Raw genomic sequence first — 27,102 nt, forward strand, 5'->3', positions numbered from 1 at the left:
AATGCAGAGGGAATATTAACCCAGAAGACAACAGGTTACTGGATCCCAAATAATTTCTTTCCGAGAGGATTCTCCGGAAGGCTTTAAAAGCTGGGCAACACGTCTTCCAGCCCCACAACTGTCCTGAGACTTTGTCTTGAACCCCTGCCTCACCCGTGCCTCCCTGGGGGTGGGTCCCATGCCCTGACCTTGGGGTCACAGTGCGCACAAAGAACCAGCAACCCGGCCTCTTCCCAGGAAGGCCCTGAAGCATTCTGAAGTCCAGATACTTACTCAGGGAGGCTGTAGCTCCCTAGCCCCCGAGGCCACCCCTGCCTATCACCACTGAAACATGCTTATTCACACAACCTGAGCCAAGAACTGCAGGGAAAGGAGACCAGAAGAGGCCTAAGTGATGGCCTTGACCTCCAACCCAGAAATGTTCTCATTCAGTCCCGAGCCTCCCTTGTGAGGGACCCACCGAGTCCAGGAGGAGCCCCAGATGCTGGCTAGAGGTCGGGGTTCCTCTGGGCTTTTCCCCACCACAGGCTGTTGTCAGATCCCTTGGACAAGATTCTCGCCCCACCCCCTGGCTCTATTCACCACCCGCTCTGGTGCCCTGAGCCCCATGGACAGACCTAGGAAGCGTGTGTCCCAGGCAACAAGGGCCCAGTCTGCTCATTACCTGGGTAAGGGAAGCGAAACCACGGAGCCTGGCTCAGGACGCTGCCTTTGGTGTCAGTGCGGGCCAGGTACCCGTAGGCTGTGGGTGCTGAAGGGAGGGCGTCGGTGACTGTGAGCACAAAGCAGAGCAGCCATGAGATGCAGAGCCCCAGCAGTACCTGCGGAAGGGAGGTGCCCTTCACACCTGGTCCCACTCCCTGCCCCTGTCCACACCTCCCAGCAAGGTTGGGCAAAAGAGAGAATTCAGGAAAGCTCTTCAAAAGAAGAAGTGTTGGATTAGGAACCCTCCCAGTGACAACAGAAATCTGTGTGTCAGGGGATAAGTAACACAGTAAAGGAACACAGACAGTAAACCAAAGGGAGACCTTATGCCAGGTAAAGGCAGAAATGTCCAGCATAGTAGACAAGGCCTGGGTCAGAAGGACTGCAAGCTGACTCCCTTTCTACTGTTTGCTGGTCACATGACTTGCTTCAAACTCCTTGAGCCTGAGTTTGCTCATCTGTACAATGGAATTTCAGCCATTGCTCTGCAGAGCCTGAAGCAGGATTTCTTAAAGTGGGGTCCACAGATGTATTGGTTTATAATCTCTGGTGGTAGAACTCCAGACATCTGTATTTTTAGCAATGTTCCCAAGTGAATCTTATGCACACTGAACTTCTGAACCACTGGCCTACAGGGTTGTGGAAGGATCAATGAGATCATTACATGGAAGTATCATTTTTATAATGCAGAATGTAGGTCATAGGTGAACCAAACCTGAAAACACCTTTATGGGGTTGGCAACTGCGCCTGCTTGACAGATTGGAACAAATTCAACAGAGAAGGCTCTGAAAAAGGAGGCACCATCTGAATCATCCAGGAACCAACGAGAAAGAACCTAAGCATCTTGGCCCTTCGTTTTGCACCCATAGTGGTGATTCTGGCTACCTCCCCCAGGGCCATGCTCTGAGGACATCCCGGGAAACATGAGGAAGCTGTCCTACACTGCTGACCACTGTGGCAACCTGGGGCAAGCTCTCTGCTCCCGCAGGAGAGAAGCATTGAGGGAGGAGCTGTAGGGCATTAAGCCAATGCTCCCACCACCCATGGGCAGGGTGGGGAGGAGCAGTTAGGGGAGGCCGAGGAGGAAAGGCCACTGCAGGTAGAGAGCATTTGACTTGAGGCCCATCAGGGTGAGCAAGAGGCTGCCCCTCGCTCTCCAAGTGAGTCAGCTAAGAATGGCAGTGGGTGGGGAGTGCTTCTTACAGGGAAGATCTGAAACAGGTAGAACTTAGAGGTGTGAGACTTCTTCTCTCGTCCACAAACGGGCACGGGCACTGCGATGTTCTTCAGGTACTGAGAAAACAGCACGATGAGGAAGATGGTCCTGAAACAGAAACAAACCACACCCAACCTGGTGAGCTGGGGCTCATCCAGAGCGAGGATCCAGGAAGCTGGGCCACCATGTGCCTCTGGGTCTGGGGAGTAGGGGCTGCGCTAGGAAGGTCCTCATCTAGGCCCTGCTCTGCATCCTGCCAGCTGGGAACAGGTGGGCGGGCCCTTTCAGAGGCTGCCGGTGGCTGAAGAGGAGGAGTGGGCAGAGGACTACTATTCCTTGGGACCTGAGAAATGAGCATGACAGCTGCATAGATCCAGACTGGAGCCACTGAGGCCAGGGTCAAAGCCCATGTGAATGAACACATCCATCTGTTGTTGCCAAATTCCTCCAAAGCTCTGTTTAAATGTTGAGGGCCTCTTCCCCACCCCACTCCTAAGCCTTCCTGACACTCTTCCCCTGCCCTCTCCATCCCCCACAAGCTGGCTGTCACCACCCCATTCCCTGAATAAGCTTGACACTCTGGGACCCTCATCAGTGTCTCCTGGTATCACAGGTACTTGGGCTCAAGTCTTAACCCTCCGCTAAACTACCAAATGCTTGAGAGCTGGGCTATGTCTCTGTACCCTTCCCAGGAGCTGGAGGTGTACAAATATTTGCTCAGTGAAAACCTAGGAGGCAAGGGACAGGTAGCATCAGCCATCTGTGAACCCTGCACTAAATATGTTTAGACTCTGCCTGTGATGAACTCATTGTCTGTGAGGACTAATAACAAATAAATAGTAATAATACATTCTAAATTGCCATTTCACTGCTTTTTAAGGTATTATAAAGTACATGACCTAGAGAGCCTCTTGATGAGGGTGAGAGAGGAGAATGAAAGTCAGCTTAAAACTCAATATTAAAAAAATTAAGATCATGTCATCTGGTCCCATCACTTCATGGCAAATAGAAGGGGGAAATGTGGAAGCAGTGACAGATTTCCTCTTCTTGGGCTCTAAAATCACTTCAGATGGTGACTGCAAGCCATGAAATTAGAAGACAATTGCTTCTTGGCAGGAGAGCTATGACAAAACTAGACAGTGTGTTAAAACGCAAAGACATCATTTTGCTGACAAAGGTCCATCTAGTCCAAGCTATGGTCTTTCCCGTAGTCATGTATGGATGTGAGAGCTGGACAATAAAAAAGGCAGAGTGCTAAAGAATTGATGCTTTCGAACTGTGGTGTTGAAGAAGACTCTTGAGAGTCCCTTGGAAAGCAAGATCAAACCAGTCAATCTTAAAGGAAATCTACCCTGAATACTCTTTGGAAGGACTGATGCTGAAGCTGAAGCTCCAGTACTTTGGCCACCTGATGCGAACAGCTGACTCATTGGAAAAGACCCTGACACGGGAAAGACTGAAGGCAGAAGGAGAAGAGGGTAACAGAGGATGACATGGTTGGATGGCATCATCTATTCAATGGACATGACCTTGGGCAAACTCCAGGAGATGGTGAGATATACAGGGAAGCCTGGCAGGTTGCAGTCCATGTGGTCAGGAAGAGTCTGACACAACTTGGCCACTGAACAACAAAAAATGTTCATGAAAGTACTTGTAAACCACCTGAGCTTGCCAATATGCAGGACTCACTCTTTTAACTGGGTAACCTTCCTCTAAAGGGAACTCAAATGGCCCTCCCACCCAGGAGGGTACTTACGTGGCAGCAATCCCCCAGTGGATCCCGGCGTCGTCACCCGCGGAATTGAAGAGAGGCAGGGCCATCAGGGAGATTGTGGGAGCAATGGTCAAGGGGCCGATGAAGCGCATGAGGAAGCCAATGAGGCCTGAGAAGCCCACCAGCATCTGGACACAGGAGGCAACCAAGACGGCTCCCTGAAGCTGAAGAGGAAGAGTGGGGCTCATCGACTGAGAGCCGGCCCGCGGCGGGGCGGGGCCTGCAGAGGGGCGGGGCCTGCGGCGGGGCGGGGCCTCGGCCCAGCCCAGGCCACTGGGATCCGTGGTACCTTCAGAGGCAGGGCAGGGGACAGAGCTGGACCCTAAGGGAACAAATGGAAGGCGAGCTCTGACCTCATTCCTCTCTCCAGTCCTCTATTGCCAACTGTCTGTTGGACATTTTCACCTTATGTGAAGTTTTTCAGAAAGTAGACTTCAAGGTTATCATGGTGATAATGTTGGTGACTTGTAATACTGGTGTTACCCAGTAGTGTATTGACCGTCTTGCTGCTTTACTTTTCTCTGTTTTCCTACTTTCAGACTCAGAGGCTGCCAAAGGGGACAGAGAGTGAATTGTTGAGGTTCTGTGGGCTGTCCAGGCTCAGTCGAAACTTTTCCAGACACGATGGGAACAAATGAGCTTGCCCATGTTCTAATTAAACTCCATGGGCAGGCCCTGAAATTTGTATTTTGTACAATTTGGACTTGTCATGAAATATTCTTCTTTTGATTTTTTCCAACCATTTAAAATATAAAACCATTTTTAGCTTGCGGGCCATTCAAAAAAACAAACAGAAGACAGGCAACCGGCCAGATTTGGCTCATAGGCTGTAGTTTGCCAACCCCTGAGCTATGGGACTCATTGAGTTTATTTCTCTTTTTTTACTTTACTTATGTGGGTGTTATACTGTCTTTTTTATCCCTTGCTTTGAAGTCTGATTTCCCAGAAAAGAAAGAAAGAAGTCTGATTCCTGCTTTCTTTTGATTAGTGTTAATATAGTATATTCCTCTCCATCTATTTACTTTTAATCTACATGTATTTTTATATTTAAAGTAGGTTTCTAGAGAAAGACAAATATAATATGATATCACTTATATATAGATCTTTTTTAAAAGGGTATAAATGAACTTATTTACAAAACAGAAATAGAGTCACAGATGTAGCAGACAAACTTATGGTTATCAGGGGATAAGAGATCCCCTGATAGGGGCGGGGGAAATTAGAAGACTGAGGATGACATATACACACTACTATATATAAAACAGATAACTAATAAAGGCCTGCTGTATAGCATGGGGAACACGACTCAGTACTCTGTAATGGTCTGTACATAAGGAGTGGATGTATGTATAACTGATTCACTTTGCTGTGCATCTGAAACTAACACAACATTGTAAATCAACTCCACTCCAATAAAATTTTTTGAAATCAAAGTAGGTTTCATCTGGACAACATACGGTGGGGTCTTATTTCTTGATCCACTCTGACAATCTCTGGTCTTTTAATCAGTGCCTTTAGAGCAATGATGTTCAAAGTAATTATTGATCTAGTTGGATTAATATCCACCATATCCATTACTATTTTCTATTTGTTGTCCCAGGTCTTCATTTCTTTTTTTGTCTTCTACTCTTTTTCTGCCTTTGGTGGTTTTAACTGATATTTGTATATGACTCCATTTTCTCTCCTTTCTTAGCATAACTATTATCCATTGTTTTCCTTTTAGTGGTTGCCCTAGAGTTTGCAATAAACATTTACAGTGAACTCAAGTCCACTTTCAAATAACACTATACCACTTCCTGAGTCGCATGAATAACTTACAGTAACAAAACAATCCTAATTTCTCCCACTTAGCCATTGTATCATTGCTGTCATTCATTTCACTTATAAATAAGCATACACAAGTATATAAATTTTTTTAAACTACCATAATACCAGAAGGTGAAGTTTAAATTGGTCTAATGTGTTGAAACCTGAGCTCGACATCTCTTCCCTACCATCATTTTCTTACAACATAATGACTATTTACCTGTCCTCTCTATTACTTCTTATCTCCCAGAAAGAAATGACATGACTATTGGTCCTGTATTTGCCTCACTTTCATTTGTGGCTACTATTGTGATGTAGAGTTGGACTGCTAACCATTGGTGGTTTCAAGACTTGAGATGTGTGTCAACAAATATAACCCAGTGAAACATGGAAAAATCTACCTTGAATTCCAATAGGCTGCTGCTGCTGCTGCTAAGTCGCTTCAGTGGTGTCTGACTCTGTGCGACTCCATAGATGGCAGCCCACCAGGCTCCCCCGTCCCTAAGATTCTCCAGGCAAGAACACTGGAGTGGGTTGCTATTTCCTTCTCCAATGCATGAAAGTGAAAAGTGAAAGTGAAGTCGCTCAGTCGTGTCCGACTCTTGGCGACCCCATGGACTACAGCCTACCAGGCTCCTCTGTCCATGGGATTTTCCAGGCAAGAGTACTGGAGTGGGGTGCCATTGCCTTCTCCATCCAATAGGCTAGCTCGGTGAATTAAACCAATCCATTGATCAGTGAAAGGAAGTTGAAACTTGCAAAAACTTTCCCATGTTACAGCACTGGTGAAAAGCCCTGGACCAGCAGATGGAGCTAAAATACCACAGCTAAGACTCTGGGTTTGTGCTCACTCTCAGACACTTGGAAGCGATGTGGGAAAGAAATAGTGGAGGCTACTGTTCTGGACCTGGACAAGAAGAACCTCTACCCTAGGCCCTGTGCATTAGAGCAGGGGTTGGCAAACTTTTTCTGTAACTGGTCAGATAGTAAACATTTCAGGTTTTCTGGGCCACATGTAGTTTCTGTCACATATTCTTTTTTTAATTTTAAACAACTTAAAAAATGTAAAAACCAGGACTTCCCTGGTGGTCCAGTGGTTACAACTCCACCCTTCCATGTCAGGGGACAAAGGTTCAATCCCACACACCCAGCAGCATGGTGTGGCCAATAATAAATAAATAAAATGTAAAAACTATTCTTAATTGGTAAGGAGTAAAAAACAGATTGGGTAACTTCCCTGGTAACTCAGCTGGTAAAGAAACCACTTGCAATGCAGGAAACCCCAGTTTGATTCCTGGGTCAGGAAGAGCCCCTGGACAAGGGGTAGGCTACCCACTCCAGTATTCTTGGGCTTCCCTGGTGGCTCAGACAGTAAAGAATCCACCTGCAATGCAGGAGAACTGGGTTCGATCCCTGGGTTGGGAAGATCCCCTGGAGGAGGGCATAGCAACCCACTCCAGTGTTCTTGCCGGGAGAATCCCCATGGACAGAGGAGCCTGGTGGGCTACAGTCCACGGGGTCACAAAGGGTCAGACACGACTGAGCACAGCACAAAACAGATTACAGGCTAGATTTGGTCCAAGAGCCACAGCTTGCTGACTCTTGCTTTAGAAGACTCAGAAACACTAGAATAGTGAACTCACTAAAGAAACACGGTTATGTCTGTCGCTTGGGATTCTGTGCTCGGTGCAAGCTCAGCATGACCCACATCCCTAAACATCCTCTCACTACTAGCACTGTGTCCTCAGAACAAGGTAACTGCTTCTGACTATTACAGTGTTAGAGCAGCCACGTCATTAGAACACAGGAAGGATTCAAGCAACAGAAGAGATCGGGCAGGAGAGGAGACAAATTAACTTGTTGGACCTTTCTTCTCAGATAGAACGAAGGCAAGAGATTCTTGTATAAGAAATTATAGTGCTTGGGTCTTCCCTGGTCCCTCAGTGACAAAGAATCCACTTGCCAGTGCAGGACACATGGGTTCCATCCCTGATCCAGGAAGATCCCACATGCCGCAGAGCAACTAAGCCCATGGGCCACAACTATTGAACCTGTGCTCTAGAGCCCGGGAGCTGCACCTACTGATCCCACGTGCCTCACCCACTGAAGCCCAGGTACCCTGGAGCCCATGCTCCGCAACAAGAGAAGCCACTGAAAGGAGAAGCCCATGCACCACAACTAGAGAGTAGCCCCCACTTGCCCATGTGCAGCGACAAAGGCCCAGCCCAGCCAAAAATAAGTTTTAAAAAAAAGGAATTATAGTTCTCTGCCGGAAGCAGGAGCTCCGCCCGTGGCAAAGGTCATGAGGAAGGAGGCTCGGCATACGCAAAGGCGGGATCGAGCCTCAGGAGTCCCCCTGGAAATTCTCGAGTATCTACCCCCAAAACCAGAGTCTGCCTACTTTACTGCTTTGTGCTCTCACCTACACCTCTGACTTTATGGGGGGCTGTCCTGGGCGTGACAAGAGTGTTTTAGTTCACAACCCTGAGAGGCGTGAGATGTTCTAAACTGTCTAAATACAGATTCCTTTGAGCAGTTAAAAGATTGATTAGAAATTGTACTGGTGAAGGGTTTTTCACTTGTTGGGCCAATGTTTGCTGCTAAGTTTCCATATCCCTTACCTGTTGTGTCCCTACCAGTGTATTGATTAATATAATTGGTGTAAGTAGTAGCTTTAATGTTTGTAACCTTGGACCCTTGAGTTAATTCTTTTTCTTGTTATACTCCACCACACCTTTGCCCTATAGGAATGCAACTTTATCTAATGCTTTTGGAGGGTGGCGCCTGACTAATCACCTTTAGAGAAAAATAAGTTTTCTGAAGAAAGGGTCTTAAAATGTTAACAGGCCTCCAGGCCAGAAGATGATGCAAATCACCTAAATTGTGCATATGATAAGTTTGCAGGAAGAAAGCCTGGCTTACTGCATGACTCTACCCCTTCCTGCATTATCCTCTATGCATAACTTAAGGTATAAAAACTATTTTGGAAAATAAAGTGCAGGCCTTGTTCACCGAAGCTTGGTCTCCCCATGTCGTTCTTTCTCTCACCTTCTGGCTGAATTATTCAGCCTCTTTTCTCCACTGAATTTCCTCACTGAGCTATCCTTATTTAACCACTCTTTATATCTTTAATTAACATTTAAATAAGCTGTTGTTTCCTAATCGCCGATGCCCTCTCCCCTTCGAAACCCCTGACTCCACTGCGGCTGGACCCCGGCAGTTCTCAGTAAGTCTAAGTGAAAGGGAAGTCGTGCCCCTGGCATCTAGCAGATCAGGGTAAAGAAACTGATGAAATAAAATTCATATTTTAAGGCAGACAAGAAAAAAAATTAAATATAAAAGATGATTGCTCCTTGGAAGAAAAGCTATAACAAACTTTATAAAAAAGCAAACAAACAGACAGTATATTAAAAAAGCAGAGACATTACTTTGCCAACAAAGGTCCGTATAGTCAAACTGTGATTTTTCCAGTCGTCATGTATGGATGTGAGAGCTGGACCATAAAGAAGGCTCAGCACCAAAGAATTGATACTTTTGAACTGTGGTGCTGGAAAAGATTCTTGAGAGCCTCTTGGACTGCAAAGAGATCAAACTAGGATATATAAAAGAAAGAAATCCTGAATATTCATTGGAAAGGCTGATGCTGAAGCTGAAGCTGAAGCTCCAATCCTTTGGTCACCTGATGCGAAGATCTGACACACTGGAAAAGACCCTGATGCTGGGAAAGATTGGAGGCAGGGGGAGAAGGGGAAGACAGAGGATGAGATGGATGGATGGCATCACCAGCTCAATGGACATGAGTTTGAGCAAACTCTGGGTGATGGTGAAGGACAGGGAAGCCTGCATGCTGCAGTCCATGGGGTCACAGAGTCAGACACAACTGAGCGACTGAACAACAACAAAAAAGAAAGACAAGAAAAAAAACTAAATATTAAATTCCTTCTGTTTATTTGGGCCTCCTCCCTCCCTAAAATGCAGTGTCCACCCACATTACACATTAACCGGAGCTCTTCAAAGATGGATGGGCCAGATAAACTGTAAAGCAGTGTTTTTTTTTTTTTTTTTTTCTTCTTCTGATGTTAACAATGTAACTTCTTTAATTTTTTATTTATCTTTTAATTGAAGGATTAGTGCTTTACAGAATTGTGTTGGCTTCTGCCAAACATCAACATGAATCAGCCATAGGTATACATATGTTCCCTCCCTCTTGAACCTCTCTCCCATCTTCCTGCTCATCCTACCCCTCTAGGTTGTAGCAATGTAACTTCTTGAAAGAACAGTGTTCTTTCTCAGCTCTGTTGGGAGTCATGGTGACCTGCTGTTCCCTTCTATGTGCTTACCTGGACAATGTATCCCTGGTGAACTTTACATGAAATATCAGTATGTCATTTTAACATATGATCCTGTTAGGTAGGTAGAATAGGGAAAAGGAGTCCAAAATGGCGGTGGCTAAAAGACAAGGAAGGTCCAAGGACCAGAGTGAAGACTTCAGGCAGAACAAACAGAACAAACAGCACTCCTGGCTAAGCCCAGTTTGCATAGGGCAGGCCCAGGTGGAGGAAAAAAACATAAAAGGAGGAGCCAAAGCGCTTTCCCACGGACTCTCTCTCCCACGTGCACCCGCTCTCTCTCTCTCTCTCTCTTTCTCCCTCCCCACGCACTCCTCCACTCTCTTCTCTTCAAGTCTTGGATTCTCCTGCTATCTTATAAATAAAATGGAGCTGTAACACTGATTTGCCTAAGAACTGTAACACGGTTTGACCAAGACCCGAGAGCTGTGATGTGCCGAGGGCTTTAATGTCCATTGCTCCAAATCTTTGTTGTGACGAGACAAAGAACCGAGGAACATACACTCGCGTGACAATCCTTTTTCTCAAAAATGTATATGACTATGCTTTTGACTTCTAACAGGTGAAACAGTTCCCAGAGCTTCCTGACAATCTGCTCCCTGGGTTATAATCCTCAGTTTGGCTCGAATAAAATCCCCCCCTTTTTTTCTTAACTTGATAGTTAATTAAAATTTCCACTTCTTATTCTTTCAGTTCAGTTCAGTCGCTCAGTCGTGTCTGGACTCTTTGCGACCCTATGAATCACAGCATGCCAGGCCTCCCTGTCCATCACCACCTCCCGAAGTTCACTCAGACTCACGTCCATCAAGTCAGTGATGCCATCCAGCCATCTCATCCTCTGTCATCCCCTTCTCCTCCTGCCCCCAATCACTCCCAGCATCAGAGTCTTTTTCAATGAGTCAACTCTTCGCATGAGGTGGCCAAAGTACTGGAGTTTCAGCTTCAGCATCATTCCCTCCATAGAACTCCCAGGGCTAATCTTCTACAGAATGGACCTGTTGGATCTCCTTGCAGTCCAAGGGACTCTCAAGAGTCTTCTCCAACTCCACAGTTCAAAAGCATCAATTCTTCGGGGCTCAGCCTTCTTCACAGTCCAACTCTCACATCCATACATGACCACTGGAAAAACCATAGCCTTGACTAGACGTACCTTTGGTGGCAAAGTAATGTCTCTGCTTTTCAATGTGCTATCTAGGTTGGTCATAACTTTCCTCCCAAGGACTAAGCGTCTTTTAATTTCATGGCTGCAGTCACCATCTGTAGTTTGCTTAGTTTTAATTTGCATTTACCAAAGCCAAGTATTGCCTCCCTGGGGGAGAGTAGAAACAAAACCAAACCTCAAACCACATGTGTTTTGTGATTCATGCTATTGATGATATAATACAAATAGGCTGCACTGAACAAGAAATACACCCTGCTTTGAAAAAAGTAGTTCAACAAAAGGCATTTGAAGGTTAGCCAATTGACCTGGCAAAAATCCAGGGCCCACCAGCTTGACAAGTGAAATCCTTAGGTATGTCTTGGTCTAGAGGTACATGGAAAAGTTTATTAAATACTAAAACCCCCTGTTAACTCTGAGTCCACCTTGAGAAAAGAAAGGAAGCACAAGGACTTGATAGATCACTGAAGTACATCACATCTGGTGTACTCTTGGACTGCACATCAGAGCACAGGCATGTGCAGAAAGGCTGTTTTTGAAAGGGAAGAACAGCAGAAAGTTCTGGCTGAAATTCACAAGTTATGGCTCAGACTGGTCTCAGACCAGCATCCCAACCAGCACAGCACTCCTGAGATAACAGAAGTGTTGGTGGTTGAGTCCACGCCGAAAGAGGGCTGACCCTGGCAGATGCCAGATGCTTCAGCTCTGAGTGGGGCATTTGGTGCAGAGGTGGACCAAAGGAGCTACTCAGCCACTCTCCTTCTGAAAGGCCATTCCTAACTAGTCTGCTACTCAGCACTGTTTGGAATTAGAGCACTAGTGACTGGAACCAAATAACTCCAAGATCAGAAATCTCAATGATATCTTGAATGATGTCAGAAAGACATTCAAATAAGGAAGGGGCGTGCACGCATATTAAGTCTCATCAACAGAACTTGCTGATTAAAGGAAATAGTTACATTCAGGAGAAGAAAACACAGTTAAACAAGGAGCAGTTCATAGGATCCATGAATAAGTGACAGTCCTGCCTTCCCTGGGTGGGCACTACTTCACAAGATAATCTAACTCGAGCAACCAAGATTTGGATCTCACTATGTGGGTCTTTGAATTCAAAAAGCAAGTTGCAGTCTTGCTGAAGGTGCTGCTCATCCACTTGAGAAAGACTGAGACTGAAAGAGTGTAACATTTCAGTGGAAGGGCTTTGATGGAGAAGGAAGGCAAGTCTAAGTCCAGCCAATGAACAATGTGTGTGATGTGGCAGAGGACATGAAATTACCTAGAATCATCCCTTTAGAATTTTAGATTCTCAAGCTGAAGCCAATGGACTAGCACTTTGGTCTGGCAAGTTGGTCATAGAGGCTGTACTGAAATTTCACCTTTTATGGGACAGGACTTAATAGTCAAATCTCAAATGCTGGTGGTTCATATCAATATCCCTGTGTCTTAAAAAAGAGGAGGGAAGTATGACTTTGAATGTAGTCACTATGGTCCAGGAGATGACACCTCGGGTCACAAGCCACCCACACGTGGGCTCAGAAACTGCACAATCTCCATCTCTATCTGACATTGTTTGTGTCTCCCAGGATGATCCAGATTGATGACAATGATTGATTGATTGATGACAGTGTTGGGCACAGGTGCCTCTAGTGGGAGAACATGAGGATAAATGGCCCATCACAGAGCTGGTAGGCTGCCTGAACTGGACAGTCCACAGAGTAGGGAAGGTTTTTAACACTCTTTAAAAACCTGGTGGTTCTGGAGAACTGTGGTGCTGGAGAAGACTCTTGAGAGTCCCTTGGACAGCAAGGAGATCAAACCAGTCAATCCTAAAGGAAATCAACCCTGAATATTCATTGGAAGCTGAAACTCCAATACTTCGGCCACCTGATATGAAGAGCTGACTCATTGGAAAAGGTCCTGATGCTGGGGAAAAATTGAGGACAGGAGGAAAAGTGGGTGACAGAGGATGAGATGGTTGGATGGCATCACCAACTCAATGGACATGAGTTTCAGCAAACTCCAGGAGACAGTGAAGGACAGGGAAGCCTGGCCTGCTGCAGCCCATGGGGTCCCAGAGTCAGACATGACTTACTGACTGAACAACAAGAAAAACCTAGTATGTACAGTGTTTCTGATTTGAACTTTGCTTATCCTATCACTGAAGCCCTGGCACAGGCTACGATATAGAGACTAGCCACCCAGACTGAAATCACCATGAAGGTCAACTTATAAACAGCCCAAGGATCACTTTTCATAGCATGAACATGACAGGAATGGAGCAAGAAATACAATATCCACTGATCTTTTCATATTTCATGACTGCTTCTGCTGCTGCTAAGTGGCTTCAGTCGTGTCTGACTCTGTGCGACCCCATAAACGGCAGCCCACCAGGCTCCCCTGTCCCTGGAATTCTCCAGGCAAGAATACTGGAGTGGGTTGCCATTTCCTTCTCCAATGCATGAAAGGGAAAAGTGAAAGTGAAGTCGCTCAGTCGTGTCCGACTCTTCCTGACCCCATGGACTGCAGCCTACCAGGCTCCTCCGTCCATGGGATTTTCCAGGCAAGAGTACTGGAGTGGGGTGCCATTGCCTTCTCCATATTTCATGACACTTCACCCCAAAGCAGTAAAATTACAGCAAAATTAGAATATGTGCTTGAAGCAATAAAATGTGGGTGACAAAGACAGAAGGGCAGGCTTTGCAGGGTAACACAGTGTAAGCTCAAGATCAAGCTGAAAATGGGGCATAAAAGTGAGTCACCAGTGGAGCAGTTGGAGCAGAGGGTAAAGAAATCTTATTTTCCCAGGACTAGAGCTTTGGTTGTGTTCCTTAAGATGGAATACTAGAATCAATTTAATTTGACTTGCTGGTATTCGGATGGTATTTATGGGCAGGATTGGAAAGTCTGGTGTTTTTCAGAAGAAGACATGCATCCTACCCAGTGGAAAGAATCCAGTGACAATATATTTATTAAATCATGTGAAAGTACCTTGGGAAAGGACACACAAAGGAAGGTTTAGCAATGTTATTTTTCCTGCCCACTAATTAAAAGTTAGGGGAGAAAAACTCAAAACCCCCTCTAGGAGCAAGAAAATGGGTTGAGAAGGGCTCATCGTGGGAAAAAAGAAAAACATGGTGGCAGAAAGAATTGGAGTCACCAAATCTTGCATCAAATAATGCTACTTTTGCCCATTGTGTTTAAATGGGAATAAGAAAATGATTTCTTAGTCATACTTCTAGATACATCTTCAATCTGGGATGAGGGGTGCTGGCATCATAGTTGATTCTATGAAACTGAAACACATCTAATAAAGCTAGACCCAAAGTATACTGGGCTGTACTGAATAGACAACAAGGAATGAACACTGTGAAAGTAGCCAGTACCTACAGTGATGCTGGCATATTTAGGACGTGGTCTGTGTGAACTTTGAGATTAAAAGGTCATAGACAGGTTATAGACTAACTATGAGCTCACAGGTGATTTACATGATACTTGATGAAATGAAAGTCACAGAAATAATGATAAATAACAAAATCTATATTATATTGAACTCGCTTTTCAGTTTAGTCGCTCAGTCGTGTCCGACTCTGTGAGACTCAATGAACCGCAGCACGCCAGGCCTCCCTGTCCATCACCAACTCCCGGAGTTCACTCAGACTCATGTCCATCGAGTCAGTGATGCCATCCAGCCATCTCATCCTCTGTCGTCCCCTTCTCCTCCTGCCCCCAATCCCTCCCAGCATCAGAGTCTTTTCCAATGAGTTAACCCTTTGCATGAGGTGGCCAAAGTACTGGAGTTTCAGCTTTAGCATCATTCCTTCCAAAGAATACCCAGAACTGATCTCCTTCAGAATGGACTGGTTGGATCTCCTTGCAGTCCAAGGGACTCTCAAGAGTCTTCTCCAACACCAGAGTTCAAAAGCATCAATTCTTCGGTACTCAGCTTTCTTCACAGTCCAACTCTCACATTCATACATGACCACAGGAAAAACCATAGCCTTGACTAGATGTACCTTTGTTGGCAAAGTAATGTCTAGTCACTGGTTAAAGGGCTTCTCAGGTGGAGCAGTAGTAAAGACTCTGCCTGCCAATGAAGGAGATGCAAGAGACTCGGGTTTGATCTCTAGGTCGGGAAGATCTGCTGGTTTAGGAAATGGCAACATACTCCAGTATTCTTGCCTGGAACATTTCATGCACAGAGGAGCCTGGCAGGCTACAGTCCACGGGGTCACAAAGAATCATACACGACTGAGCAGACACACACATACACACACACACAAACACACCTGTTAATGTGGCAAGCATAGGAGCAGAAATGAGTCCAGGTGTTCAAATAGACCTATAAGATGAGGACAATTACAGTTAATTCTATGTCATTCAATAGCATCATAAAAGAATGATACAAGTTTACCATAATGCACTCAGTAGAGTGGCTAACATGAAAAAGCTAGAAAATGTTGGTGAGATTGTGGAGTAACTGGGACTCACATATGATGCTGGCAGGAGGGTAAACTGGAACATCCATTTCAGAAATGTATTTGCTGCTGCTGCTGCTAAGTCGCTTCAGTCGTGTCTGACTCTGTGCGACCCCAAGATGGCAGCCCACATGGCTCCCCCGTCCCTGGGATTCTCCAGGCAAGAACACTGGAGTGGGTTACCATTTCTTTCTCCAACGCAGGAAAGTGAAAAGTGAAAGTGAAGTCGCTCAGTCGTGTCCGACTCTTAGCGACCCCATGGACTTTGCACATCAGGATCCTCCGTCCATGGGATTTTCCAGGCAAGAGTACTGGGGTGGGGTGCCATTGCCTTCTCCTAGTGTTTACTAAAGTGGAACATATACACAATGTGATGGTGAACTTTATATGTCAACTGGACTGAAGGATGCCCAGACAGCTGATAAAACATTATTTCTGTGGTGTTTCCAGAAGAGATTAGTATTTGAATTGGTGAAGTGAATGAAGCAGATGGCCCTACCCAAAATGAGTATCTCTCTCTGTTAAATCACTTCAGTCATGTCAGAGTTTTTGTGACTCAATGGAAAGCAGTCTGCCAGGCTCCTCTGTTCACGGGATTCTCCAGGCAAGAATTTTGGAGCTGGTTTGTACTGGTTATATTCCAGGCAAGAATACTGGCGTGCTCTTCTCCAGGGGATCTTCTTGACCCAGGGACTGGACCCATGTCTCTTATGTCTCCTGCACTGGCAGTCGGGTTCTTTACCATTAGTGGCACCAGGGAAGCCCACCCAACGTGAATGAGTGCCATCCAATCCTTTGAGGGACTCAGCAGAACCAAAAGGCAGAGGAAGAACATTTTCGCTTGCTGCTTGAGCTGAGACTTCTGTCTTCTCCTGCCCCCAGACATCAGCACTCCTGGTTCTCAGGCCTTTGGAGTCAGATCAGGACTTACATCATTGTCCCTCCGCCCCACCCCCCATTGGAGTGTTTTGTCAATTCTATTCCCTCTCATTGGTCACACTTGGGTAAGAATAGGAATCTTGTTAGGAATGTGTCTCCTCTGTATTCCCTCTTCCTTCATCTGTCACGTTCTGAGGATGTGACCCTTACTGCAGCCATGAGGGTGCTGAACTTGGACTGGGTGGGATGCTGGATGGACCCTGGCTTCACTAAGGCTTGTCAGCTAGACTCCCAGGGATATCTACTAACAGACTCTGCTCTAGGTCCATAGCCCTGAATTTTGGAATGCCTTTGGTCCAGTCCTAGTGAGCCTGGGGCAGGCACACTAAGACAGTAAGTGAGGGCTAGAGTAATGCCTGAGCAAACTACCTTGTACTAGAAGGACTGGAAAAGGTCAGTTTTCATTTCAATCCCAAAGAAGGGCAATGCCAAAGAATGTTCAAACCATCCCCCACAACTGCACTCATTTTACATGCTAGCAAGGTAATGCTCAAAATCCTTCAAGTCAGGCTTCAGCAGTGCATGAACCATGAACTTCCAGATGTTCAAGCTGGATTTAGAAAAGGCATAGGAACCAGAAATCATATTGCCAATATTAGATGGGTCATAGAGAAAGCAAGGGAATTCCAGAAAAACATCTTACTTCTGCTTCATTGACTACACTAGAAACTTTGACTGTGTGGATCACAACAAACTGTGGGAAATTCTTCAAGGGATGGGAATACCAGACCACCTTACCTACCTCCTGAGAAACCTGTATGCAAGTCAAGAAGCAACAGTTAGGAGGAGGAGCTAAGATGGCGGAGGAGTAGGACGGTGAGAACACTTTCTCCCCCACAAATTCATCAAAAGAACATTTAAACACCGAGTAAATTACACAAAACAACTTCTGAAAGCCGGCAGAGGACATCAGGCACCCAGAAAAGCAACCCAAGTCTTCGAAAGGAGAGAGAAGAAATACAGCTCCACCCACCAGAACACCGACACAAGCTTCCCTAACCAAGAAACCTTGACAAGCCACTGTACAAACCCACACAGAGTGAGGAAACGCCACAATAAAGAGAACTCCACAAACTGCCAGAATACAGAAAGGACACCCCAAACTCAGCAGTTTAAACAAGATGAAGAGACAGAGGAATACCCAGAAGATAAAGGAACAGGATAAAAGCCCACCAAACCAAACAAAAGAGGAAGAGATAGGGAATCTACCTGATAAAGAATTCCGAATAATGATAGTGAAATTGATCCAAAATCTTGAAATCAAAATGGAATCACAGATAAATAGCTTGGAGACAAAGATTGAGAAGATGCAAGAAAGGTTTAACAAGGACCTAGAAGAAATAAAAGAGAGTCAATATAAAATGAATAATGCAATAAATGAAATTAAAAACACTCTGGAGGCAACAAATAGTAGAATAACAGAGGCAGAAGATAGGATTAGTGAATTAGAAGATAAAAGGGTAGAAATAAATGAATCAGAGAGGATAAAAGAAAAACGAATTAAAAGAAATGAGGACAATCTCAGAGACCTCCAGGACAATATTAAATGCTACAACATTCGAATCATAGGGGTCCCAGAAGAAGAAGACAAAAAGAAAGACCATGAGAAAATACTTGAGGAGATAATAGTTGAAAACTTCCCTAAAATGGGGAAGGGAATAATCACCCAAGTCCAAGAAACCCAGAGAGTCCCAAACAGGATAAACCCAAGGCAAAACACCCCAAGACACATATTAATCAAATTAACAAAGATCAAACACAAAGAACAAATATTAAAAGCAGCAAGGGAAAAACAACAAATAACACACAAGTGAATTCCCATAAGGATAACAGCTGATCTTTCAATAGAAACTCTTCAAGCCAGGAGGGAATGGCAAGACATACTTAAAGTGATGAAAGAAAATAACTTACAGCCCAGATTATTGTACCCAGCAAGGATCTCATTCAAATATGAAGGAGAAATCAAAAGCTTCTCAGAGAAGCAAAAGCTGAGAGAATTCAGCACCACCAAACCAGCTCTCCAACAAATACTAAAGGATATTCTCTAGACAGGGAACACAAAAAGGGTGTATAAACTCGAACCCAAAACAATAAAGTAAATGGCAATGGGATCATACTTATCAGTAATTACCTTAAATGTAAATGGGTTGAATGCCCCGACCAAAAGACAAAGACTGGCTGAATGGATACAAAAACAAGACCCCTACATATGTTGTCTACAAGAGACCCACCTCAAAACAGGGGACACATACAGACTGAAAGTGAAGGGCTGGAAAAAGATTTTCCATGCAAATAGGGACCAAAAGAAAGCAGGAGTAGCAATACTTATATCAGATAAAATAGACTTTAAAACAAAGGCTGTGAAAAGAGACAAAGATGGTCACTACATAATGATCAAAGGATCAATCCAAGAAGAAGATATAACAATTATAAATATATATGCACCCAACACGGGAGCGCCACAATATGTAAGACAAATGCTAACAAGTATGAAAGGAGAAATTAACAATAACACAATAATAGTGGGAGACTTTAATACCCCACTCACACCTATGGATAGATCAACTAAACAGAAAATTAACAAGGAAACACAAACGTTAAACGATACAATAGACCAGTTAGACCTAATTGATATCTATAGGACATTTCATCCCAAAACAATGAATTTCACCTTTTTCTCAAGTGCACGTGGAACCTTCTCCAGGATAGATCACATCCTGGGCCATAAATCTAGCCTTGGTAAATTCAAAAAAATAGAAATCATTCCAAGCATCTTTTCTGACCACAATGCAGTAAGATTAGATCACAATTACACGAGAAAAACTATTAAAAATTCCAACATATGGAGGCTGAACAACACCCTGCTGAATAACCAACAAATCACAGAAGAAATCAAAAAAGAAATCAAAATTTGCATAGAAACGAATGGAAATGAAAACACAACAACTCAAAACCTGTGGGACACTGTAAAAGCAGTCCTAAGGGGAAAGTTCATAGCAATACAGGCATACCTCAAGAAACAAGAAGAAAGTCAAATAAATAACCTAACCCTACACCTAAAGCAACTAGAAAAGGAAGAAATGAAGAACCCCAGGGTTAGTAGAAGGAAAGAAATCTTAAAAATTAGGGCAGAAATAAATGCAAAAGAAACAAAAGAGACCATAGCAAAAATCAACAAAGCCAAAAGCTGGTTCTTTGAAAGGATAAATAAAATTGACAACCCATTAGCCAGACTCATCAAGAAACAAAGGGAGAAAAATCAAATCCATAAAATTAGAAATGAAAATGGAAAGATCACCACAGACAACACAGAAATACAAAGGATCATAAGAGACTACTATCAACAATTACATGCCAATAAAATGGACAACATGGAAGAAATGGACAAATTCTTAGAAAAGTACAACTTTCCAAAACTAGACCAGGAAGAAATAGAAAATCTTAACAGACCCATCACAAGCACGGAAATTGAAACTGTAATCAGAAATCTTCCAGCAAACAAAAGCCCAGGTCCAGACGGCTTCACAGCTGAATTCTACCAAAAATTTAGAGAAGAGCTAACACCTATCCTGCTCAAACTCTTCCAGAAAATTGCAGAGGAAGGTAAACTTCCAAACTCATTCTATGAGGCTACCATCACCCTAATACCAAAACCTGACAAAGACGCCACAGAAAAAGAAAACTACAGGCCAATATCACTGATGAACATAGATGCAAAATCCTTAACAAAATTCTAGCAATCAGAATCCAACAATACATTAAAAAGATCATACACCATGACCAAGTGGGCTTTATCCCAAGGATGCAAGGATTCTTCAATATCTGCAAATCAATCAATGTAATACACCACATTAACAAATTGAAAAATAAAAACCATATGATTATCTCAATAGATGCAGAGAAAGCCTTTGACAAAATTCAACATCCATTTATGATAAGAACTCTCCAGAAAGCAGGAATAGAAGGAACATACATCAACATAATAAAAGCTATATATGACAAACCCACAGCAAACATTATCCTCAATGGTGAAAAATTGAAAGCATTTCCTCTAAAGTTAGGAACAAGACAAGGGTGCCCACTTTCACCATTACTATTCCACATAGTTTTGGAAGTTTTGGCCACAGCAATCAGAGCAGAAAAAGAAATAAAAGGAATCCAAATTCGAAAAGAAGAAGTAAAACTCACACTGTTTGCAGATGACATGATCCTCTACATAGAAAACCCTAAAGACTCCACCAGAAAATTACTAGAACTAATCAATGATTATAGTAAAGTTGCAGGATATAAAATCAACACACAGAAATCCCTTGCATTCCTATACACTAATAATGAGAAAACCGAAAGAGAAATTAAGGAAACAATTCCATTCACCATTGCAATGGAAAGAATAAAATACTTAGGAATATATCTACCTAAAGAAACTAAAGACCTATATATAGAAAACTATAAAACACTGGTGAAAGAAATCAAAGAGGACACTAATAGATGGAGAAATATACCATGTTCATGGATTGGAAGAATCAATATAGTGAAAATGAGTATACTACCCAAAGCAATTTATAGATTCAATGCAATCCCTATCAAGCTACCAACGGTATTCTTCACAGAGCTAGAACAAATAATTTCACAATTTGTATGGAAATACAAAAAACCTCGAATAGCCAAAGCGATCTTGAGAAAGAAGAATGGAACTGGACGAATCAACCTACCTGACTTCAGACTCTATTACAAAGCCACAGTCATCAAGACAGTATGGTACTGGCACAAAGACAGAAATATTGATCAATGGAACAAAATAGAAAGCCCAGAGATAAATCCATGCACATATGGACACCTTATCTTTGACAAAGGAGGCAAGAATATACAATGGATTAAAGACAATCTCTTTCACAAGTGGTGCTGGGAAAACTGGTCAACCACTTGTAAAAGAATGAAACTAGAACACTTTCTAACACCATACACAAAAATAAACTCAAAATGGATTAAAGATCTCAACGTAAGACCAGAAACTATAAAACTCCTAAAGGAGAACATAGGCAAAACACTCTCCGACATACATGACAGCAGGATCCTCTATGACCCACCTCCCAGAATATTGGAAATAAAAGCAAAAATAAACAAATGGGACCTAATTAAACTTAAAAGCTTCTGCACATCAAAGGAAACTAGTAGCAAGGTGAAAAGGCAGCCTTCAGAATGGGAGAAAATAATAGCAAATGAAGCAATGGACAAACAAGTAATCTCCAAAATATACAAGCAACTCCTACAGCTCAACTCCAGAAAAATAAATGACCTGATCAAAAAATGGGCCAAAGAACTAAATAGACATTTCTCCAAAGAAGACATACAGATGGCTAACAAACACATGAAAAGATGCTCAACATCACTCATTATCAGAGAAATGCAAATCAAAACCACTATGAGGTACCATTTCACGCCAGTCAGAATGGCTGCGATCCAAAAGTCTACAAGCAATAAATGCTGGAGAGGGTGTGGAGAAAAGGGAACTCTCTTACACTGTTGGTGGGAATGCAAACTAGTACAGCCACTATGGAGAACAGTGTGGAGATTCCTTAAAAAACTGGAAATAGAACTGCCTTATGATCCAGCAATCCCACTGCTGGGCATACACACTGAGGAAACCAGAAGGGAAAGAGACACGTGTACCCCAATGTTCATCGCAGCACTGTTTATAATAGCCAGGACATGGAAGCAACCTAGGTGCCCATCAGCAGATGAATGGATAAGAAAGCTGTGGTACATATACACAATGGAATATTACTCAGCCATTAAAAAGAATACATTTGAATCAGTTCTAATGAGATGGATAAAACTGGAACCTATTATACAGAGTGAAGTAAGCCAGAAAGAAAAACACCAATACAGTATACTAACACATATATATGGAATTTAGAAAGATGATAACAATAACCCTGTGTACGAGACAGCAAAAGAGACACCGATGTATAGATCAGTCTTATGGACTCTGTGGGAGAGGGAGAGGGTGGGGAGATTTGGGAGAATAGCATTGAAACATATATAATATCATGTATGAAACGAGTCGCCAGTCCAGGTTTGATGCACGGTACTGGATGCTTGGGGCTGGTGCACTGGGACGACCCAGAGGGAGGGTAGGGGAGGGAGGAGGGAGGAGGGTTCAGGATGGGGAACGCGGGTATACCTGTGGCGGATTCATTTTGATATTTGGCAAAACTAATACAATATTGTAAAGTTTAAAAATAAAATAAAATTTAAAAAAAAAAGAAGCAACAGTTAGAACCGGATACGGAACAATGGACTGATTGCAAATTGAGAAAGGAGTATGTCAAGGCTGTATACTGTCACCCTGCTTATTTAACTTACATGCAAAGCACATGTTGTGAAATGCCAGGTTGGATGAAGCACAAATGGACTCAAGAGTGCCAGGAGAATATTAATAACCTCAGATATACAGATGACACCACACTTACGGTGGAAAGCGAAGAGAAACTAAAGAGCCTTTTGATGAAAGTGAAAGAGGAGAGTGAAAAAGCTGGCTTAAAGCTCAACATTCAGAAAACTAAATTGTGTCGTCTGGTTCCATCACTTCATGGCTAATAGATGGGGAAACAATGGAAACAGTGACAGACTTTATTTTCTTGGGCTCCAAAATCACTGCAGATGGTGACTGCAGCCATGAAATTAAAAGATACTTGCTCCTTGGAAGAAAAGCTATGACCAACCTAGACAGCATATTAAAAAGCAGAGACATGACTTTGTCAACAAAGGTCCATCTACTCAAAGCTATGGTTTTTCCAGTAGTCATATATGAATGTAAGAGTTGGACCATAACGAAGGCTGAGAGTTGAAGAACTAATGCCTTCGAACTGTGGTGTTGGTGAAGACTCTTGAGAGTGCCCTGGACTGCAAGGAGATCCAACCAGTCCATCCTAAAGGAAATCAACCCTGAATATTCTTTGGAAGGACTGATGCTGAAGCTGAAACTCCAATACTATGGCCACCTGATGTGAAGAACTGACTGATTTGAAAAGACCCTGATGCTAGGAAAGATTGAAGGTGGGAGGAGAAGCGGAGGACAGAGGATGAGATGGTTGAATGGCATCACTCACTCAATGGACATGAGTTTGAGTCAACTGTGGGAGTTGGTGATGGATGGGGAGGCCTGGCGTGCTGCAGTCCATGGGGTAAAAAAGTGTCAGTCATTGCCAGGAGCCAGCGAGAGGCACTCCAGTCAGGACAAAGGTCATGAGGAAGGAGGCTCAGCATACGCAAAGGCGGGATCGAGCCTCAGGAGTCCCCCTGGATATTCTCGAGTATCTACCCCAAAAAAACCAGAGTCTGCCTACTTTATTGCTTTGTGCTCTCACCTCTGACTTTACTGGGGGCTGTCCCCCACCACCATCTCGCTCTCTCTGACAAAGAGTTAACTTACAGCTCCAATTAAAGTTTCTGGGCATTAGGAGTGTTTAAATCTAAACCCCTCAGATAGCTCTCTAACTCGCCTGACAAGTTTACCTGGACTCCTACAACTGTGCATACGATTGTTTACAGTCTCTCAGCCTCGAGAGGCACGGGAAGCTTAAGATATTCAAATAGCTTAGAGCCTCTCAGAGAGTTAGAAACTGTCAGAATAAAGCTAGTAAAAGATTTCATTGATGAGCCAATGCTTGCTGCCAAGTTTCCACATCCCCTGTATTGTATCCTTGAATGTGTATTAATTAATATAGTTAGTATGTAGAAAAAATAAGTAGTGGCCTTGGTGTTAGCAACTTTAGACCCTTAAGGTAATAAATTCTTTCCTTTGTTGTAAACCCACTGCACCTCTGCCCTATAGGAATGCAATTTTATCTAACACCTTCGGAGGATGGCGCCAAACCTTAGAATAATTACTCTTAGAGAAAATAAGTCTTACGGTTGACAAACCTTTGTCAAGAGCCATAAAATGTTAATAGGCCTTCTGGCCAGAAGATGATGTAAATCACCTAAGCCATTTGTATATGATAAATTTGCAGGAAAGAAACCCTAGTTTTTGATAAGGATCAAAGATTGCTGACTTTGCATCCCCTATTAGCCTCTGTGTGTAACTTAGGGTATAAAAGCCCCTGTTGAAAATAAAGCTACGGGCCTTGTTCACCAAAGCTTGGTCTCCCCATGTCATTCTTCTCCTTAATTTCCAGCTGAGTCTCCATATGGAGCACGGAGGTCCTCTGCGACCATTTATTTGCCTGGGCTTCTAAGACCCACTCGAGAAGGTGTCTAAGGTGGGGCACCTTCCGCTATTCCAGACGGCGCCTGCGGCCTCTGTGGTCAGAGCTAACCTGGTGCCACAGGTTATATTGATTTTCCACGTAAACCAAGCTACTCAGCCTCTTTTCTCCACTGAATTTTCCTACTGAGCTCTCCTCATTCTATTACTCTTTATATCTTTTATGAATATTTGAATAGGTCGACAATGCCGTCTCTCCTTCGAATACCCTGGATCAGCCGGGGCTGGACCCCGGCAAGTCACGACGGTGTGACTGAACAACAAGAAGAACCCCACCCGTATACTGTTTGTGTAACTCTGCCCCTGCTCCAGAGGAGGGGGGCCTTTGAGCCACTCCAGGCTTACATATTTAAGGTCAAGCTGGGAGGGAGATTATTGGACTTCCCAGAAATCTCAGGCAACCTTCCCTCTCATATATTATTCCACCCATAAGCCATCCTTGACCTCACCTCCAAAGCCAGGTGAGGATGTTAGAGTCTGGAAGCTATGAGGCCTACTGTCCCTGAGGGTGTGGCTGTGTGCTGGCTTCCTAATCTATCATTTAGATAAGCCAACCTGGAGCATGGGCTTCCTGGTGACTCAGAGTGTAAAGAATCTTCCTGCAGTGCAGGAGATCAGGATTCCATCCCTAGGTTGGGAAGATTCCCTGGAGGAAGGCATGGCTACCCACTCCAGGATTCTTGCCTGTGGAATTCCATGGAAAGAGGAGCCTGGTGGGCTACAGTCCAGGGGGTTGCAAAGAATCGGACATGACTGAGCAACTAACACTCACTCAGCTCAACTTATCCAGGAGCATGGCCAAACTTTAAAGCCTGCTTCAATCCACCAGTTTCTTTCCCTGAATGACACAACTGAATTAAACAAGGACCAGTGTCTTAAAGTTTGGAGTCTTGCCTAGCAGTGAGCTGAGAAAATGAGTCAACTCCGAAGCCCCTTTTGAGGACCACCCCATTCCTCACACCACACCCCTCAACCCAATACCTCTCGGATCCTCTTCTGCCATTCCTCAGTGAATTCAGGTGAGCTGGTGTTCACCTGGCTGGCATTGAGTGTCCACGCGGGGCACTTCCAGGTGGGAAGAGACAGCATGGCCAGGGAGGGTCCCAAGAAAGCAAAGGTCCCTCCCTGGAGAATGGGCAGCCTGGAGGAGGGGAAAGGAGACAGTTACCCATTAGCCCCTTTAACACTGGCCTGTCACTGGCCCCAGCAGAGGCCTTTTCATCCCAAGTCCTCCCTTGGTTTCAGGGCAACATATGAGTCCTGCAGTTCTCAGTTATAGGGAACTCCTCCTGCTGCTGCTGCTGCTTCTAAGTCACTTCAGTCGTGTCTGACTCTATGCGACCCCATAGATGGCAGCCCACCAGGCTCCCCAGTCCCTGGGATTCTCCAGGCAAGAACACTGGAGTGGGTTGCCATTTCCTTCTCCAATGCATGAAAGGGAAAAGTGAAAGTGAAGTCACTCAGTCGTGTCTGACTCTTTGTGATCCCATGGACTGCAGCCTACCAGGCTCCTCTGTCCATGGGATTTTCCAGGCAAGAGTACTGGAGTGGGGTGCCATTGCCTTCTCCGAGGGAACTCCTATCAATCTCCAAGTCAGATCCATGAATTTGCCAAACTTTGGACAGGTAGGAGAGGTGAGGAGGATATGATCAGCAGACCTAATCCCAGTCCTGGAGATGCGAGCCCAGGAGCAGAGAGTCACGTACTGGAAAATGATCTGGGGCAGCACAGAGCTCAGGGAACATGTTTGGTGGGTGCCACTGTCTTCCTCAGTCCCAGAGAAACTTCCCCAGACCCCAGGATCAAAGCACAGTGCACACACGTCAAGTTCCCTCACTGACAAGAGATGCACAGCCTAGAATCTGGGTGGCCAGATTCCTTTTCGCCTTCAAAAATGAAAGGTGATTCCAGACCTCTACCTCCAGGCTCCTTTCTATCACATGGACTGAACATGCTTGAGGTCCATTATCAGGGCATGTCCCCCACACAAGCCTTCCTTCTTCCTGGTCAGCGTCTCACTCTGGCCTCTGTGAGAACTTCCAGCAGTGTCCATCTGACTTGTCTCCCTTCAAGGTGAACATAGCCTGGTAAGTCAACCTCCAATAACCCTGTCTTACTAGAAGGTCAGAAGCTGTTAAGGCTGACCTAGTCTCCTCACCTGCATATTATAATAGAACTGGTGCGGAGGGAGAGTGGAACAGGATCTTAGCCTCTTGCTTGCATTTGTCATATATACCTTACCCAGTTTAGATACTTGTTCTTAACAATACTAGAAGAGTACTTTTGAAATCAGGATTCCACGAAGATAGCTTAAAGAGTCTCCTTGAGAACGAACCCATTTTATTTAATGAAAATATAAAGTATACGAAAGAGTTTTACTGCCTAACTGGATTTTGTCCTGGCTGAAC

General features: G+C 44.2%; 1 protein-coding gene across 1 annotated transcript in view; it reads right to left on the bottom strand.

The window, feature by feature from the left end:
- Positions 1-3,866: 3,866 nt before the first annotated feature.
- The window catches only part of LOC100337457 (solute carrier family 23 member 2), a 58,846-nt gene continuing 35,610 nt past the window's right edge, over positions 3,867-27,102 (bottom strand). Inside the window, exons 4-5 of the mRNA XM_059885946.1 lie at positions 25,675-25,834; positions 3,867-4,018 (exon numbers count right to left, since the gene is read on the bottom strand). Of these exons, the coding sequence (XP_059741929.1) occupies positions 3,881-4,018; positions 25,675-25,834 (298 nt within the window). The 3' untranslated portion in view covers positions 3,867-3,880. The remainder of the gene's footprint in view (positions 4,019-25,674; positions 25,835-27,102) is intronic.

The sequence above is a fragment of the Bos taurus genome, chromosome 4 (assembly GCF_002263795.3).
Source record: "Bos taurus isolate L1 Dominette 01449 registration number 42190680 breed Hereford chromosome 4, ARS-UCD2.0, whole genome shotgun sequence".
Taxonomy (NCBI): domain Eukaryota; kingdom Metazoa; phylum Chordata; class Mammalia; order Artiodactyla; family Bovidae; genus Bos; species Bos taurus.